Below are 17988 nucleotides of genomic sequence, written 5' to 3' on the forward strand. Positions count from 1 at the left end.
ATTCTTAAATGGCTGCAGGAAACCCAAGGACCAAATGTAAGTATATATCACCTTCATTTTTGCAGTCTTTTTACCAAATATCCAGCAGTATTAAAATTTTGGTTGCCTTCAGTTAACCATTTCTAAATTGAATATCTCAATATTATGGGGGGTGAGTTCTGTTATAAAACTGTAGTATGAATACTGACTTTAATTTTTATTTTTAAGATTTTTGCATTTTAATGTCTGTTAAGGAAATACAATAAAAAATTTTAATAGGTAGACTTAATATATAGTTTAGTTGTGAAACTGTAAATGAAGAAATGATAAAACCTTTTCCCTTTTTGGTTTTTATTTTTTTACTTTTTTTTTTTTTTTTTTTGAGACGGAGTCATTCCATCGCCCAGGCTGGAGTGCACTGGTGCGATCTCAGCTCACTGCAAACTCTGCCTCCCTTGTTCAAGCAATTCTCCTGCCTTAGCCTCCCAGGTAGCTGGAATTATAGACATGCACCACCACACCCAGCTAATTTTTGTATGTTTAGTAGAGATGGGCTTTCACCATGTTGGTCAGGCTGGTCTCAAACTCCTAACCTCAAGTGATCCGCCTACCTTGGCCTCCCAAAGTGCTGGGATTATAGGCGTGAGCCACCGTGCCCAGCCTACCTTTTCCTTTTTAAGGTACATTTACATTGTGTAATTAGACACTTTATTCTTACAATGAATAGTATAGAAAATCTGAAGATAAACTTTCTCTTTTCATTCTTTTAAAATGATAAACTTCAAGGCGTTTCCATAATCTATACTGTGTCTCATTTGGTTTATTCAATAAGTATTTGAACCTAGACCCTGGGAATACTGCAACAATAAGACAACATTTTCTCATAAAGTTCGTATTGTAGTGTGGGAGATAGATAACAATAAATAAGGTGATTTCAGATATTTATCAATACCCAATGAATGAAGTAAAGCAGGGCAATTATATAAAGAATAATATGGGGTGCAGTGTAGTAACAGTATTATATATGAAAACATAATGAGAAGGAGCCACCTGCATGAAGACTTGGAAGAAGATCAGCCACAGAGAAGGAAAAGTAAATGAAAAGCCCCATGTAAGCATCAGGAGGGGAGAGTAGTACAAGATGAGGTCAGAAAGATAGGCAAGGGCCGGGTACAGTGGCTCACACCTATAATCCCAGCACTTTGGGAGGCCAAGGTGGGTGGGTCACTTGGGGTCAGTAGTTCAAAAACAGCCTGACCAACATGATAAAACCCTGTCTCTACTAAAAATACAAAAATTAGCCAGGAGTGGTGGTATGCACCTATAGCCCCAGCTACTGGGGAGGCCAAGGCGGGAGAATCACTTGAACCCAGGAGACGGAGGTTGCAGTGAGCCAGTACCATGCCGCTGCACTCCAGCCTAGACCACAGAACAAGACTCTGTCTTAAAAATAAATAAATAAATAAATAAAAAATAAAAGACAAGGACCGGATTGTGAAAGGCCATCATGCTTTGAATGTGAATGATCTGAAAGTGCAAGGGGAAGTGTCTAGAGGACTTTAAGCAGATGAGTGGCCTGATTTATATTTTTTAAGACCTACTTTGGTTTACTGGGGCAAGAGTAGCAACAGAGAAAACAAGCCGGGCGCGGTGGCTCACGCCTGTAATCCCAGTACTTTGGGAGGCCGAGGCGGGTGGATCAGAAGGTCAGGAGATCGAGGCCATCCTGGCTAACACGGTGAAACCCCGTCTCTACTGAAGAATACAAAAAATGAGCCGGGTGTGGTGGCGGGCGCCTGTAGTCCCCAGCTGCTGGGGAGGCTGAGGCAGGAGAATCACGTGAAGCTGGGAGGCGGAGCTTGCAGTGAGCGGAGATCATGCCACTGCACTCCAGCCTGGGCAACAGAGTGAAGACTCCGTCTCAAAAAATAAATAAAAAATAAATAAAGCAACAGAGAAAACAAATAGGAAGCTATTGCAATGATGCAGGAAAGAGTAGTGACTTTAGGTAGCAGTGGAAATGGAGAGAAGTTTTCCTGGGTTCAAGATATATTTAAGTTTAAATAATAGGACTTGTTTATGAATTGGATGTTGTGGGAGGGAAATCAAAAGTTCTGGGCCGGGTGCGGTGGTTCACGCCTATAATCCCAGCACTTTGGGAAGCCAAGGTGGGCAGATCACAAAGTCAGGAGATCAACACCATCCTGGCTAACACGCTGAAACCCCATCTCTACTAAAAATACAAAAAAGCCGGGCCTGGTGGCTGGCAGGCGCCTGTAGTCCCAGCTACTCGGGAGGCTGAGGCAGGAGAATGGCGTGAACCTGGGAGGCGGAGCTTGCAGTGAGCCGAGATCGCCCTATTGCACTCCAGCTTGGATGACAAGCGCGAAACTCCATCTCAAAAAAAAAAAAGCCAGAAATGGTGGTGCACACCTGTAGTCCCAGCTCCTCAGAAGGCTGAGGTTGAGAATCACCTGAGCCCGGGAAGTCGAGGCTGCCGTGAGCCATGATCAAGCCACTTCACTGCAGCCTGGGCAATGAGAGTGAGACCCAGTCTCAAAAACAAGAAAAAAGAAATGGTTTGCAATTTAAATCACAGATACTTCTCTCTTGCGCATTCTTTCTTTTTAAAAAGCCATCTTAAGTCTGTTTTCATCAAAAATGCTGAAACAATTTGAGACCGAGTCTACCGTTATAAATAACCACTGTCCCAGAATTTCACATCAGTAACTTCTAAAAGAGCAAACTGGAGACCTGAGAATTCAAGGCTCCCATACAAGGCTAAAAGAAAAAGTTGGGGAAATTGTGTAATCATAAGTAGAAAAATGACTTGAGGATAGGAAACAAAGATAAGAATAAATGGGTTTTTTTTCTGATGAAGCATGACTATGATCTGTTTGGATGAAGGATAGCATAGTTTCCATAAACAGAAACCCTACCTTCTGGACTTAGAGCTCTGAGAGGACTTGGTAGGACAGTGGAAGTAAGGTCTTTGGGAGCCAAGATTTTGTTTTTCACGCTTGGCATTCCTTCTGGCACCTGGTTCTTTGCACATATTATGTGTAGGCATATGATAAATAATCATTCGTAAAATGAATTCTTGTAACTTTGACAAGGTTTCATCCAGTAACCAGTTATGTGTGTCTTAATACAAGTTACATTTTGAAAAGTAGATTCTAATTTGGTCATTTTAGTAATAAAATAAAATATATTTATTTCAATCACTATATACGGATGGTTCTAGGACCCAAAAGGATATATTTAAATACTTTTGTTTGTTTGTTTTTGTTTGAGATGGAGTCTCACTCTGTCACCCAGGCTGGAGTGCAGTGGCCCGATCTCTGGCTCACTGCAACCTCCACCTCCTGGGCTCAAGCGATTCTCCTGCCTCAGCCTCCTGAGTAGCTGAGATTACAGGCACGTGCCACCACACCTGGCTAATTTTTGTATTTTTAGTAGAGACAGGGTTTTACCCTGTTGGTCAGGCTGGTCTCGAACTCCTGACCTCGTGATCTGCCCGCCTCGGCCTCCCAAAGTATTGGGATTACAGGTGTGAGCCACTGCGCCCAGCTTAAGTACTTTTTATAAGGAAATATACTTCTATGTAAAATTAGCTTCTAAAAATGAAATTCCAGTTGAATTGGTCTTTATTTAAAACATGTATATTTATAAAAACGTATTTGTTTTATATTATATTCATAAATTGTGTATTTTGTGAAAATAAGCAACATATTTAAGATTTCAGTAATACATGAGCCTAGTGTTTGGTTAAATTCTTTATTTATATTGCCTTTTTTAAAAGTTATGCTTGGCCAGGCGCAGTGGCTCATGCCTGTAATCCCACCAGCACTTTGGGAGGCCAAGGCGGGCAGATCACAAGGTCAGGAGATCAAGACCACAAGGTCAGGAGATCAAGACCATCCTGGCTAACATGGTGAAACCCCGTCTCTACTAAAAATACAAAAAATTAGCCGGGCGTGGTTGCAGGCACCTGTAGTCCCAGCTACTCGGGAGGCTGAGGCAGGAAAATGGCCTGAACCCAGGAGGCGGAGCTTGAAGTGAGCCGAGATCACGCCACTGCACTCCAGCCTGGCTCCATCTCAAAAATAAAATAAAATAAAATAAAAGTTATGCTTTAAGCCTGGGCATGGTGGCTCACACCTATAATCGCAGCACTTTGGAAGGCCAAGGCAGGCTGATCACTTGAGCTCAGGAGTTCAAGACCAGTCTGGCCAACATGGTGAAACCCTGTCTCTGCTAAAAACACAAAAATTAGCCAGGTGTGGTGGCGCATGCCTGCAATCCCAGCTACTCAGGAGGCTGAGACAGGAGAATCACTTGAACCCAGGAGGTGGAGACTACAGTGAACCAAGATCATGACACTGCAATCCAGCCTGGGCAACAGAGCAACACTGTCTCAAAGAAAAAAAAAAAGTTAAGCTTTAAATTCTGTTATAATAATTTCAGTAAAGATTATGTGCTATAGAACAGGAACACTTTTTTTTGTTAAGTTTTAGGTGATTTGATGTGTAATCCAATGTTAGCAGCTAATTCCTTCTTTTTTTTCTTTTTTGAGACAAGGTCTCACTCTGTTGCCCAGGCTGGAGTACAGTGGTGCAATCTCAGCTCACTGCAGCCTCTACCTCCCAGGTTCAAGCGATTTTCATGCCTCAGTTTTCCACATAGCTGAGATCACAGGCATGCGCCACCATGCCCTGCTAATTTTTGTATTTTTAGTAAAGACAAGGTTTCACCATGTTGCTCAGTCTTGTCTTGAACTCCTGACCTCAAGTGATCCCCCTGCCTCAGCCTCCCAAAGTGCTGGGATTACAGGCATGAGCCACCACACCTGGCCCTAATTCCAATTTATTACATTGTTTTACTTAACTATCTGGTCCTTTAAAAGAAATACATGAAGTCTGGCAGCCTGTTGTAAATTTGCATATATTAGCATGTAAATACATAAAATAATCATTTTCTGTTTTGTTTTGTGAGGGTAGAAGGTCCAGCTTAAAAAATGTGTCTGACCTTTTTGTGATGGGAGGAGCTCTTGTTTTAGAATCTGCAGCTCTCTTGCACTGGCTAGAGAGGGAAGGTTACGGCCCTTTAGGAATGACTGGAATATCCATGGGAGGACACGTAAGCCTTTTTATTTCTGCTTACATTTAATTATGTTTATGTTTGTAAGATCTAGAGAACCTGGTTATTTTAAAAATTCACTTTAGGTATAGAATTAGTTTTGGTAAAAGTAGGAAGCAGAAACAGATTCCAAACTCTTATTCCAATTATGAAGTAATGATGTTAATTTTTTTATATAGACACTGTACTACTCCACAGTTGTATCTCAGATATTAGATTTAATATTTTATTACAAATTAATTATAAAATTTAACTTTTCAAGTCTCAAGTATAAATGCCCAATTTTGCTGTTACATTGGTCAAGATAGCTGAATTGGAAAATACTTTCCATTTATCTATCTCCCTAGTACCACCAACCTATTTTACTTTTTGTCTGCCTTTTAGAGTGTACTAAAATGGATTCCTAATTGCTTTCTCTGTCTCTAGTCTTTTATTAATCTTTTTCTTTTTTTTTTTTTTTTTTTTTTGAGACGAAGTCTCGCTCTGTTGCCCAGACTGGAGTGCAGTGGCTTGATCTCGGATAACTGCAAGCTCCGCCTCCCGGGTTCATGCCATTCTCCTGCCTCAGCCTCCCGAGTAGCTGGGACTACAGGTGCCCATCACCACCCGGCTAATTTTTTGTATTTTTAGTAGAGACGGGGTTTCACCATGTTAACCAGGATGGTCTCGATCTCCTCACCTCGTGATCCACCCACCTCGGCCTCCCGAAGTGCTGGGATTACGGGCATGAACCACCAAGCCCAGCCTCTTATTAATCTTTTCCTTAACCATTTCTCCTCCACACCCTAACTACAGTGATCTTTCTAAATCTTGTCTTTGTTCTGTCTTGTTCAAAACCTGCCAAAAGCTTGTGTGCACACTGGGCTCCAGCTGTGTCACATGCTAGCATCCCTCTAGTGCTCCCTTATTCTCTTTCACCTAGCTGAGTAACAGCTTACCCTTCTGTTTCAGCTGTGACACCCAGGCTTACCTCCAGACTATACTTGAAACTCTCATTAGTAACTTTTTACTGTACTTTACTGACTTGTTCAGCAGTCTGTTTTCTCTATGAAGCAGTTGAGACATAGAGGGCCAGGAATATGCTCTGATTTATTACTTGGCACATATTAGTCACTCAGTACATTTTTTAAAAATTGTTAGTATTTTGTTTGTGTGTGGGCTCAAGTGATCCACACAGGTTGGCCTCCCAAAGTGCTAGGATTCTAGGTGTGAGCCACTGCACCTGGCCTAAAAAATAATCATACCCCAACCTAGGCAACATAGTAGTAAGACCCTGTCTCTACAAAAAAAATGTTTAAAAAATTAGGCATGGCCGGGCGCAGTGGCTCAAGCCTGTAATCCCAGCGCTTTGGGAGGCCAAGACGGGGGGATCACGAGGTCAGGAGATCGAGACCATCCTGGCTAACACAGTGAAACCCCGTCTCTACTAAAAAATACAAAAAACTAGCCGGGCGTGGTGGCGGGTGCCTGTAGTCCCAGCTACTCGGCAGGCTGAGGCAGGAGAATGGCGCAAACCCGGGAGGCGGAGCTTGCAGTGAGCTGAGATCCGGCCATTGCACTCCAGCCTGGGCGACAGAGAGAGACTCTGTCTCAAAAAAAAAAAAAAAAATTAGGCATGGTGGCATATCTCTGTAGTTGTGGCTACATGGGAGGCTGAGGTGGAGCCCCTGAGTTTGAGTCTGCAGTGAGCTGTGATCATACCACTGCACTCCAGATTAGGTGACCCAGACAGAAGCGAGATTTTATCTCAAAATAATAATAATAATTATTATTATATGAGTTTCTGTATTTCTCTTGAATTTGAAAGTTAAGTTCAAAAACTTAACTCAAATTTAAAACTATGCTGGGCGCGGTGGTTCACACCTGTAATCCCAGCACTTTGGGATGCCGAGGAAGGCACATCACCTGAGGTCAGGAGTTCAAGACCAGCCAGACCAACATGGTGAAACCCCGTCTCTACTAAAAATGCAAAAATTAGCCAGGTGTGGTGGCACACGCCTGTAATCCCAGCTACTCAGGAGGCTGAGGCAGGAGAATCGCTTGAACCCGGGAAGCGGAGGTTGCAGTAAGCTGAGATCACGCCACTGCACTCCAACCTGAGCAACAGAGCAAGACTCCATCTCAAAAAAAAAAAAAAAAAAAAAAAATTCAAAACAACTACCTGACAGTGAAACAGAAGATGGAAAAGGATTTATATTCCTACCTAGTAGTGTTTCCATTGTTATCGCCTAGGTCAGGTCCTTATAACTTTCACCTGGATTACTGCCTATTAACTGGTCTTCCTACCTCAGCTCTCCCCTTCTCTGTTCAGTCCTGTAAACTACTATCATGTTACCTTCTTTGAATCACTTCTTTGACAATACTACTGCTTTGCTCAGACCTCTTTATTAATTATCGATTATCTATAGAACAAAGGACCTCTAATCTGATCCTGATCAATCTTTCTAGCCCTACATATCTCCCTCACTCCATTGGCCACATGTGCCTATTGACCATCCCAACTGAAGCATATTGGTTATTTCCCTATGAGACCCTGTGCATTCTCACCATCTTGCCTTTGATCATACTGATTTATTTCTATGGAAGACAAGACCCTATCTTTCATTCCTCTAGAAGACTTACCCATTTCATGAAGCCTGCCTTTCCCTTCTGATTCCTCCAGCCCAGAAGGGAAAGTAACTTTTCCAGAAGATAAAGTTCTCCCTTCTCCAAAAGGGAGAGTAATTTTCCCTTCTCTAATCACACACATTACATTATTTTATATCTATTATATAATCTGCTTTGTGGTTCCCCGAATTCTTTGCATACTCAGTCCACCTCAATGGTCTGTTTTATAGTTGTGATTTTGCTGTATCTGAGTAAGTCACTTAAGTAATGAGTGTGTTTACCCTGCTGCCCAGCATCTACATCTTGGCATCTTTGCTCCATATTTACACAGTAGAAAGTAGCTCTCAGTGAATGGTCTTGAGGTTATTTAAAGTTTTCTATTATATTTTATTGCTTTCTAAGGGGGAAATTAAATGTTGTTGAATTTATGATTTGGGAAGTTTAATGAGGTTGCTAGACATTCTCACAAATGTTTGCAGACTTTGTGTTTATCTGACCGCCTTACTGCACTGAATGCTTATTAATATTAAATATTTTTATTTTACTGAATAGAAACTCTAAACAGAAGCTCTCTAAACTATCTGTTATATTACAGATGGCTTCCTTAGCGGTATCCAACTGGCCTAAGCCCATGCCATTGATTCCATGCCTGTCTTGGTCCACAGCATCTGGGGTCTTCACTACGGTAATTTAATTGTAATTAATATTAGGTAGCTATATATAATTAGAGGTAATTGTTTTGGGGATCCCCAAAACCACCCTCAGCTTTGGTGATTCATGAAAGGAATTATAGGACTCCTGAGTCGTATGATGATATAGTCGTAATCATGATTAAGGCTTAACTACAACAAAAGAAACCAAGAACAAGCTTCCGAGATTCCTCTCCTAATGGAGTGTTACAGTTCATGCTTAATTCTTCCAGCAATAATTATTGACAGTAAGTGCAAAGCGCTGTCCATCAGTGAAGCCCCCCTGAGCCTCGCAGTCCAGAACTTTTATCAGGGGTTAGTGACTTGGATAACTTCTGCCTGGTGTGCACCAAAAATTCAGAAGGAAAGCAGGTGTTCAGCAGAAACCGCATTGTTTATATAAGCAGTTTAGATGCAGTGACCGAGTCTTATCTTTTAGGAAAAGTTTTATATAAGTATAGAAAGCTGTTTATTGGTCCATTTCCGAGACTCCAGTTAAGGGCCAACCTTACAAGCAGGCGAAAGATAGGCAGTCTCAGGCCGGGAGCGGTGGCTCACACCTGTAATGCCAGCACTTTGGGAGGCTGAGGCTGGTGGACCACCTGAGGTCAGGAGTTCGAGACCAGCCTGGACAACATGGTGAAACTCTGTCTCTACTAAAAATACAAAAATTAGCTGGGCATGGTGGCACATGCCTGTAGTCTCAGCTACTTGGGAGGCAGAGGCAGGAGAATCACTTGAACCCGGAAGGCAGAGGTTGCAGTGAGCCGAGATAGTGCCATTGCACTCCAGCCTGGGCAACAGAGTGAGACTTCGTCTGCAAAAAAAAAAAAAAAAAAAAAAAGATAGGTAGTCTCACACAGTAATAATAATAAAAGTATTGGACAAATTGCCTTATGATGTGGTTTGATCTTAATTTAGCTTATTATTTCAGGGTGTGTTGAGTAAATCAATTAATTGGCGGGAGCTGGAAAAGCAATATTATACCCAGACAGTTTATGAAGAAGAAATTATTCACATGCTTGAATACTGTGGAGTAAGTATTTCACTTTCCACCCAACATTGGTGGAGGGGGGAAGTTGATTGTATATTTAATGATTCAGATTTTTAAAGAGAATAGCAAATTTTTAAAAACATAGCTGTACATACTGTTTTTTAACTTCAACAATGTTTAATTTTTTCCGGGCATGGTGGGTGACACTAATCTGAGCACCTTGGGATGCCCGAAGCAGGTTGATCACTTGAGGTCAGGAGTTTGAGACTAGCCCGGCCAAACCCATCTCTAAACACCATCTCTGTAAAAATACAAAAATTAACTGCATGTGTTGTTGGATGCCTGTAATCCCAGCTATTCAGGAGGCTCAGGCAGGAGAATCTCTTGAACTTGGGAGTTGTAGGTTGCAGTGAACCAAGACTGTGCCACTGCACTCCAGCCTGGGTGACAGAGTGAGACTCTTTCTTAAAAATAAATAAATAAAAATTATTTTAAAATAAAACACAGATACAGAGAATCATGCAAAGCAAATATGTGGTTTACTACATTTATTAAAAGGCAAACACTGTAACTACTACCTAGGTCAAAAATAAAACTTGACCACCCAAACCAGAAACCCCTTCAAATGTGTCCTAATCACAAAGCCTTCCTTCCTGCATTATTAGTAATCATTATCCTTATGTTTATAGTAATTACTCCTTCTGCTTTTAAAATAATTTTATTATCCAAATGTGTATCTGTAGACCCTATAGTTCTTTTATTTGAAGTGCCTTTAATAAGTTGCCTTCTGACAGAAAACTAAACACCGCATGTTCTCACTCACAGGTGGGAATTGAACAATGAGAACACTTGGACACAGGGCGGGGAACATCACACACTGGGGCCTGTCGGGCGGTGGGGGGTTGGGGGATGGATACCATTAGGAGAAATACCTAATATAAATGACAAGTTGATGGGTGCAGCAAACCAACATGGCACGTGTATACCTATGTATCAAACCTGCACGTTGTGCACATGTACCCTGGAACTTAAAGTATAATAATAATCAATCAATCAATCTGTAAAAAAAGAAAAAAAATAACTTGCCCTACATCCCTTTATGTTCCTTATAATTTATTTCATGAAGAATTTAGGTTATTTGACCCATAGGGTTTCTCACAATCTAGATTTTTCTGTTTGTGTTCGCATGGTACAGTTCAGCATTTTGCTCTACATTACCTGAAAATTGGCAGTTGGATCTAAACAAAGGCTTGATTAAACTCATTGTTTTGATTTCTTTCACAAGGCTATAGGAAACACATAATATCTGATTTTCTCTTTTTTTATGGTGTAAGCCTCTACTGATGCTTGATGACTGTATCAATACATTGATGGTTGCTGATATTTTATTATTTCTTTTTCATGTATTAGTTTGAATACTTTTATAGGGAGACACTTACCTCATATATTATTTAGTTACATGGTAGTTCAGTTTGTATAAGAAAGGCAGTTATGATAAATGCTTGATTTTTTTTCTGTAATTTACCAGTTTTCAAGATGATGAATTGGTTTCGTATTACTCTTCAAAAGTGATCGATCCTTTTCTTTTTTTTTTTTTTTGGCTGTCTCCCAGGCTGGAGTGCAGTGGAATGATCTTAGCATCTCAGCTATCAGCTCACTGCAACCTCCGCCTCCCAGATTCAAGCAATTCTCCTGCCTCAGCCTCCTGAGCAGCTGGGACTACAGACACTCGCCACCATGCTCAGCTAATTTTTGTATTTTTAGTAGAGACGGGGTTTCACCATATTGGTCAGGCTGTTCTCAAACTCCTGACCTCAGGATCCACCCGTGATCCACCCGCCTTAGCCTCCCAAAGTGCTGGGATTACAGGCGTGAGCCACCACGCCCAGCAATCCTTTTCATGAATTTAAGTTTTACTGTTTGAAAGATACTGAGACTCTTTTTCTTTTTTTTTTTTTGAGACAGAGTCTCGCTCTATCGCCCAGGCTGGAGTGCAGTGGCCGGATCTCAGCTCACTGCAAGCTCCGCCTCCCGGCTTTACGCCATTCTCCTGCCTCAGCCTCCCGAGTAGCTGGGACTACAGGCGCCCACCACCTCGCCCGGCTAGTTTTTTGTATTTTTTAGTAGAGACGGGGTTTCACCGTGTTAGCCAGGATGGTCTCGATCTCCTGACCTCGTGATCCGCCCATCTTGGCCTCCCAAAGTGCTGGGATTACAGGCTTGAGCCACCGCACCCGGCCCCTGCTACTGAGACTCTTAAGAAACTTTGAAAAAAAGAAATCTTTCTGGCCGGTGGCTCAAGCCTGTAATCCCAGCACTTTGGGAGGCCGAGACGGGCGGATCACGAGGTCAGGAGATCGAGACCATCCTGGCTAACACGGCGAAACCCCGTCTCTACTAAAAATACAAAAAATTAGCCGGGCGAGGTGGCGGGCGCCTGTGGTCCCAGCTACTCAGGAGGCTGAGGCGGGAGAATGGCGTGAACCCGGGAGGCGGAGCTTGCAGTGAGCCGAGATCCAGCCACTGCACTCCAGCCTGGGCGACAGAGCAAGACTCCGACTCAAAAAAAAAAAAAAAAAGAAAGAAATCTTTCTACTATCAATGAGGACTTTTTGTTTATAATTAAATCACTGTAAACCTTACTCTTGTAAAGTAGGTCTATCTTACGTAACTTCAAAAGGCAGTTGATTACTTGCTTAAGGACTTTATTACAAAATAGCTTTATCGGGGCCAGGCATGGTGACACATGCCTGTAATCACAGCACTTTGGGAGACTGAGGTGAGAGGATCACTTGAAGCCAGGAGTTTGAGTTAAGTTGTAAGGAAGGGATCCAGTTTCAGCTTTCTATATATGGCTAGCCAGTTTTCCCAGCACCATTTATTAAATAGGGAATCCTTTCCCCATTTCTTGTTTTTGTCAGGTTTGTCAAAGATCAGATGCTTGTAGATGTGTGGTATTATTTCTGAGGGCTCTGTTCTGTTCCATTGGTCTATATCTCTGTTTTGGTACCAGTACCATGCTGTTTTGGTTACTGTAGACTTGTAGTATAGTTTGAAGTCAAGTAGCGTGATGCCTCCAGCTTTGTTCTTTTGACTTAGGATTGTCTTGGCAATGCAAGCTCTTTTTTGGTTCCATATGAACTTTAAAGCAGTTTTTTTCCATTTCTGTGAAGAAAGTCATTGGTAGCTTGATGGGGATGGCATTGAATCTATAAATTACCTTGGGCAGTATGGCCATTTTCACGATATTGATTCTTCCTATCCAGGGACATGGAATGTTCTTCTATTTGTTTGTGTCCTCTTTTATTTCGTTGAGCAGTGGTTTGTAGTTCTCCTTGAAGAGGTCCTTTACATCCCTTGTAAGTTGGATTCCTAGGTATTTTATTTTCTTTGAAGCAATTGTGAATGGGAGTTCACTCATGATGTGGCTCTCTGTCTGTTATTGGTGTATAGGCATGCTTGTGATTTTTGCACATTGATTTTGTATCCTGAGACTTTGCTGAAGTTGCTCATCAGCATAAGGAGATTTTGAGCTGAGAGGATGGGGTTTTCTAACTACACAATCGTGTCATCTGCGAACAGAGACAATCTGACCTCCTCTTTTCCTAATTGAATATCCTTTATTTCTTTCTCCTCCCTGATTGCCCTGGCCAGAACTTCCAACACTATGTTGAATAGGAGCGGTGAGAGAGGGCATCCCTGTCTTGTGCCAGTTTTCAAAGGGAATTTTTCCAGTTTTTGCCCATTCAGTATGATATTGGCTGTGGGTTTGTCATAAATAGCTCTTATTATTTTGAGGTACGTTCCATCAATACCGAATTTATTGAGCGTTTTTAGCATGAAGACAGCCAATAATTTTTAGTTCTGGTTAGTTCAACCAGAGAAAGGGATTTGGGGAAGCTGGTGTCCTCTTCTGTTTGAATTTATGTTACTCATTTGTAATACTTTTAGAAGTTCAAAGGTTAAGGCAGATCATGGATTTCAAAACTTTGGCTGTAAAAAAAAAAAAAAAAAAAGATGCAGGCTAAATGATACCCTTTACTGTTAAGTAGGAAACAGCAATAAAGTGTAAGTCATTTATCTTAGTCCTGAGTTAAATTTTGATACCTCTTTCTTTTTTAAAAAAATTATGAGGCCAGGCGTGGTGGCTCACGCCTGTAATCCCAGCACTTTGGGAGGGAGGCGGGTGGATCACTAGGTCAGGAGATCAAGACCATCCTGGCTAACACGGTGAAACCCCATCTCTACTAAAAACACAAAATATTAGCCGGGCGTGGTGGCAGGCGCCTGTGGTCCCAGATGCTCGGGATGCTGAGGCAGGAGAATGGCAGGAACCCGGGAGGAGGAGCTTGCAGTGAGCCGAGATCGCGCCACTGCACTCCAGCCTACGGGACAGTGCGAGACTCCATCTCAAAAAAAAAAAAAAATTATGGTAAATATATACAACATGAAATTTACTATAGTAACCATTTTTAAGTGTATAGTTCAGTGGCATTAAGTATATACATGTTGTGCAACCATCACCACCATCTATCTCCAAAACGTTTTTATCTTTTCAAACTGAAACTTATCCATTGAACAAAACTACTCATTCCTCCCTTCTCCCAGTCTCTGGCAACTGCCATTCTCTTTTCATCACTATGAATTTTACAACTATAGGGACCTCATATGAGTGGAATCGTACAATATTTCTCCTTTTCTGTCTGGCTTATTCACTTAAGATAATGTCTTCAGTGTTCATCCGTGTTGTAGCATGTGTCACAATTTCATTCCTTTTAAGACTGAATAATGTTTAATTGTTTGAATGTACCACATTTTGTTTATCCATTTATTCATTGATGGACATTTGTCTTTTCTTTTTTTTTTTTTGACAAAGTTGTTAATAAAACCCTATTTTATATTAAATAATGTTTTCTTTCATATGTTCAGACAGATTCTTTCAAAATGGGACAAGAGTTTGTGAAATGCTTCACTAGCAGTACAGACAAGCTACATAACCTTAATCTGGTTTCCAGAACTTTAAATTTAGATTTAACAAACCAAGTTGTATCCCAAAAACCTGCTGACTGCCATAATTCTAGTAAAACATCTGTCAGTGCAACATCAGAAGGACTCTTGTTGCAAGATACCTCTAAGATGAAGTGCTTCAATCAAACACTTTCAACCAACAAAAGTAGTTACACAAGTTGTAACCCTCAGTCATACCACCTACTTAGTAAACAACAAAGAAGAAACAATCTTCGGAAAGAATCTTTAATATTTATGAAAGGTGTCATGGATGAATGTACTCATGTAGCAAATTTCTCAGGTACTAATTTTTATATGAAATTGAGAATATTTGCTGATGTGTAAATATTTGTGAAACATTTTAAAGGATGCTTTATAAGATAATTTTATATATTTCAAGGGTGTATTTTTTTGTTGGCTCCAGAATATGTTTGCAAAGATAAGTTGCTTTACTTAAATGTATCACATTCTATCTATGAAAATTTAAGATTATCTTATTCATTAAAAAACACACTGGACAGCCGGGCATGGTGGCTCATGCCTGTAATCCCAGCATTTTGGGAGGCTGAGGCAGGTGGATTGCTTGAGCCCAGGAGTTCAAGACCAGCCTGGGTAACATGGTAAAACCCTGTCTCTACCAAAAAAAATTACGAAAAAGTAGTCATGTGTGGTGGTGCGTGCCTGTAGTTCCAACTACCTGGGAGGCTGAAGTGGGAGGATCACTTCAGCCCAAGGAGATGGAGGTTACAGTGAGCCAAGATCACACCACTGCACTCCATCCTGGGTGACAGAGCAAGACTCTGTCACACAGACACACAAACACACACTCTGGAGCTGGTCACAATGGCTTACACCTGTAATCCTAGCACTTCGGTAGACTGCGGTGGGAGGACCGCTTGAGCCCAGGAGTTTGACACCAGCCCGGGCAACATAGTGAGACCCTGTCCCTACAAAAAATATAAAAAGTAGCTGGGTGGCCAGGCCCAGTGGCTCATGCCTGTAATCCCAGCACTTTGGGAGGCTGAGGCGGATGGATCACTTGAGGTCAGGAGTTTGAGACCATCCTGGCCAACATGGTGAAACCCCATCTCTACTTAAAATACAAAAATTAGCTGGGCATGGTGGCAGGCGCCTGTAATCCCAGCTACTCAGGATGCTGAGGCAGGAGAATCACTTGAACCCGGGAGGTAGAGGTTGCAGTGAGCAGAGATCATTCCACTGCACTCCAGCCTGAGTGACAGAGCAAGACTCCATCTCAAAAATAAATAGGCTGGGCGCAGTGGCTCAAGCCTGTAATCCCAGCACTTTGGAAGGCCAAGGCGGGCAGATCACCTGAGGTCAGGAGTTCAAGACCAGCCTGGCCAACATGGTGAAACCCTGTCTCTACTAAAAATTAAAAAAAGCCGGGCGTGGTGGCAGGTGCCTGTAATCCCAGCTACTCAGGAGGCTAAGGCAGGAGAATCGCTTGAACCCAGGAGGCGGAGGTTGCGGTGAGCCAAGATCGTGCCATTGCACTCCAGCCTGGGGGACCAGAGTGAGACTCCGTCTCAAAAAAAAATAAAATAAATAAATAAATAAGCTAGCTGGGCGTGGTGGCACATGCTTATAGTCCCAGCTACTCAGAGGCTGAGGCAGGAGGATCCTTTGAGCCCAGGAATTCAAGGTGGCAGCGAGCTATGATTGCACCACTGCACCCTAGCCTCAGTGACAAAGTGAAACTCTTGTCTCCCAAAAAAAAAAAACGAAAACCACTAGATTGCTGAGTGTGGTGGCATTCACCTGTAGTCCCAGCTACTCAGGAAGTTAAGGAGGGAAGATCACTTGAGCCCAGGAGTTCAAGGCTGTAGTGCACTATGATCTTGCCGGTGAATAGCCACTGCACTTCCGCCTGGGCAACATAGTGAGATCCCATCTTTAAAATAAATTATTGAGGTGATGCATACCTCATGTACTCTGATGTGATTATTATGCATTGCATGCCAGTATCAAAATATCTTACATCATGTAACCCATAAATATATACACCTACTGTGTACCCACACACACAAAAGAAAGACAGAAATTAGTTAATTTTTAAAAACCACAGTATTAGGCCAGGCGCAGTGGCTCAAGCCTGTAATCCCAGCACTTTGGGAGGCCGAGACGGGCAGATCACGAGGTCAGGAGATCGAGACCATCCTGGCTAACACGGTGAAACCCCGTCTCTACTAAAAAATACAAAAAACTAGCCGGGCGAGGTGGCGGGCGCCTGTAGTCCCAGCTATTCGGGAGGCTGAGGCAGGAGAATGGTGTAAACCCGGGAGGTGGAGCTTGCAGTGAGCTGAGATCCGGCCACTGCAGTCCAGCCTGGGCCACAGAGCAAGACTCAGTCTCAAAAAAAAAAAAAAACACAGTATTTTGTATCATTTTTAGAATGTTTATCTCATACTGGAGATGAGTAATGTAGCCTATTATAGTTGATTTTTAACTAAATCAAAAATGTTTGACGAATGTTTTATTTACTACATTGTGTGGTGTTTTTTATTTTCTAATGTGTATATGTTGAATTTTTTAAAATCCTATACCTAGTACCAGTTGATCCAAGCCTCATTATAGTGGTTCAAGCCAAAGAAGATGCCTATATTCCACGAACAGGAGTTCGAAGTTTACAAGAAATTTGGCCTGGTTGTGAGATCCGATACTTAGAAGGGGGTCATATTAGTGCTTATCTTTTTAAACAAGGACTCTTCAGGTAAGATGGCTGGTCTAAACAGCTAATTCGTTCATTTGTTGTTTGTTTTCTGGATTTTTTTGCTTCAATAAATATAAAAGATTAGGTATTTTTATTATCTGTTTCAATCTTTGAATTCCCCCCTCACCTCCCACAAATCTCACATTGAGTTACTTTTCCCTCTTTCCTAGGATTTCATCTTCTTCTTTTCTTTTTCTTCTAGAGAACTAGGCATGATGCATATCATAGGCATGCTTTATCGTGTGGCTTTCCCCTCTTCAAATATTAATGGCCACGTATTTTAGGATGTGAGAAGGATGACCACGGCTTGTTAAAGTTGCTTTGGTGCATCAAGAGTTTTTTCACTCTATTCTGATGTTTTTTCAGAATGGCCTGAACATCTGTGGAATAATTTAGCAATGTTTTTCAGTTAGCAAGTGAATATGGAACCTTAAATAAGAAGTGCTTTTAATGTTAACAACTTTATATGACTCCACTATTTTAGTTAGAACTTATAAAAACTTTTATGCTAGCCGGGAGCGGTGGCTCACGCCTGGAATTCCAGCACTTTGGGAGGCGGAGATGGGCGGATCATGAGGTCAGGAGATGAAGGCCATCCTGGCTAACACTGTGAAACCCCGTCTCTATTGAAAATACAAAAAAAAAAAAAAAATAACCAGGTGTAGGTGGTGCACAGCTGGCCGTAGGTGGTGCACGCCTATAGTCCCAACTACTCGGGAGGCTGAGGCAAGAGAATGGCTTAAAAGCCAGGAGGCGGAGCTTGCAGTGAGCCAAGATTGTGCCACTGCACTCCAGCCTGAGAGACAGAGCGAGATTCCGTCTCACAAAAAAAAAAAAAAAAA

General features: G+C 41.9%; 1 protein-coding gene across 7 annotated transcripts in view; it reads left to right on the forward strand.

The window, feature by feature from the left end:
• The window catches only part of ABHD18 (abhydrolase domain containing 18), a 70694-nt gene that overhangs the window by 49270 nt on the left and 3436 nt on the right, over positions 1-17988 (forward strand). For 6 of the 7 annotated variants that reach the window (XM_010389017.2, XM_030917079.1, XM_030917072.1 and 3 more), the window contains 6 exons: positions 9-36; positions 4980-5118; positions 8321-8410; positions 9349-9450; positions 14338-14716; positions 16984-17146. In XM_010389017.2, coding sequence (XP_010387319.1) covers positions 9-36; positions 4980-5118; positions 8321-8410; positions 9349-9450; positions 14338-14716; positions 16984-17146 — 901 coding nt within the window. The remainder of the gene's footprint in view (positions 1-8; positions 37-4979; positions 5119-8320; positions 8411-9348; positions 9451-14337; positions 14717-16983; positions 17147-17988) is intronic. The other variant, XM_030917095.1, reaches the window with a different exon arrangement.

The sequence above is a fragment of the Rhinopithecus roxellana genome, chromosome 2, assembly GCF_007565055.1.
Source record: "Rhinopithecus roxellana isolate Shanxi Qingling chromosome 2, ASM756505v1, whole genome shotgun sequence".
NCBI classification, from domain to species: Eukaryota; Metazoa; Chordata; class Mammalia; order Primates; family Cercopithecidae; genus Rhinopithecus; species Rhinopithecus roxellana.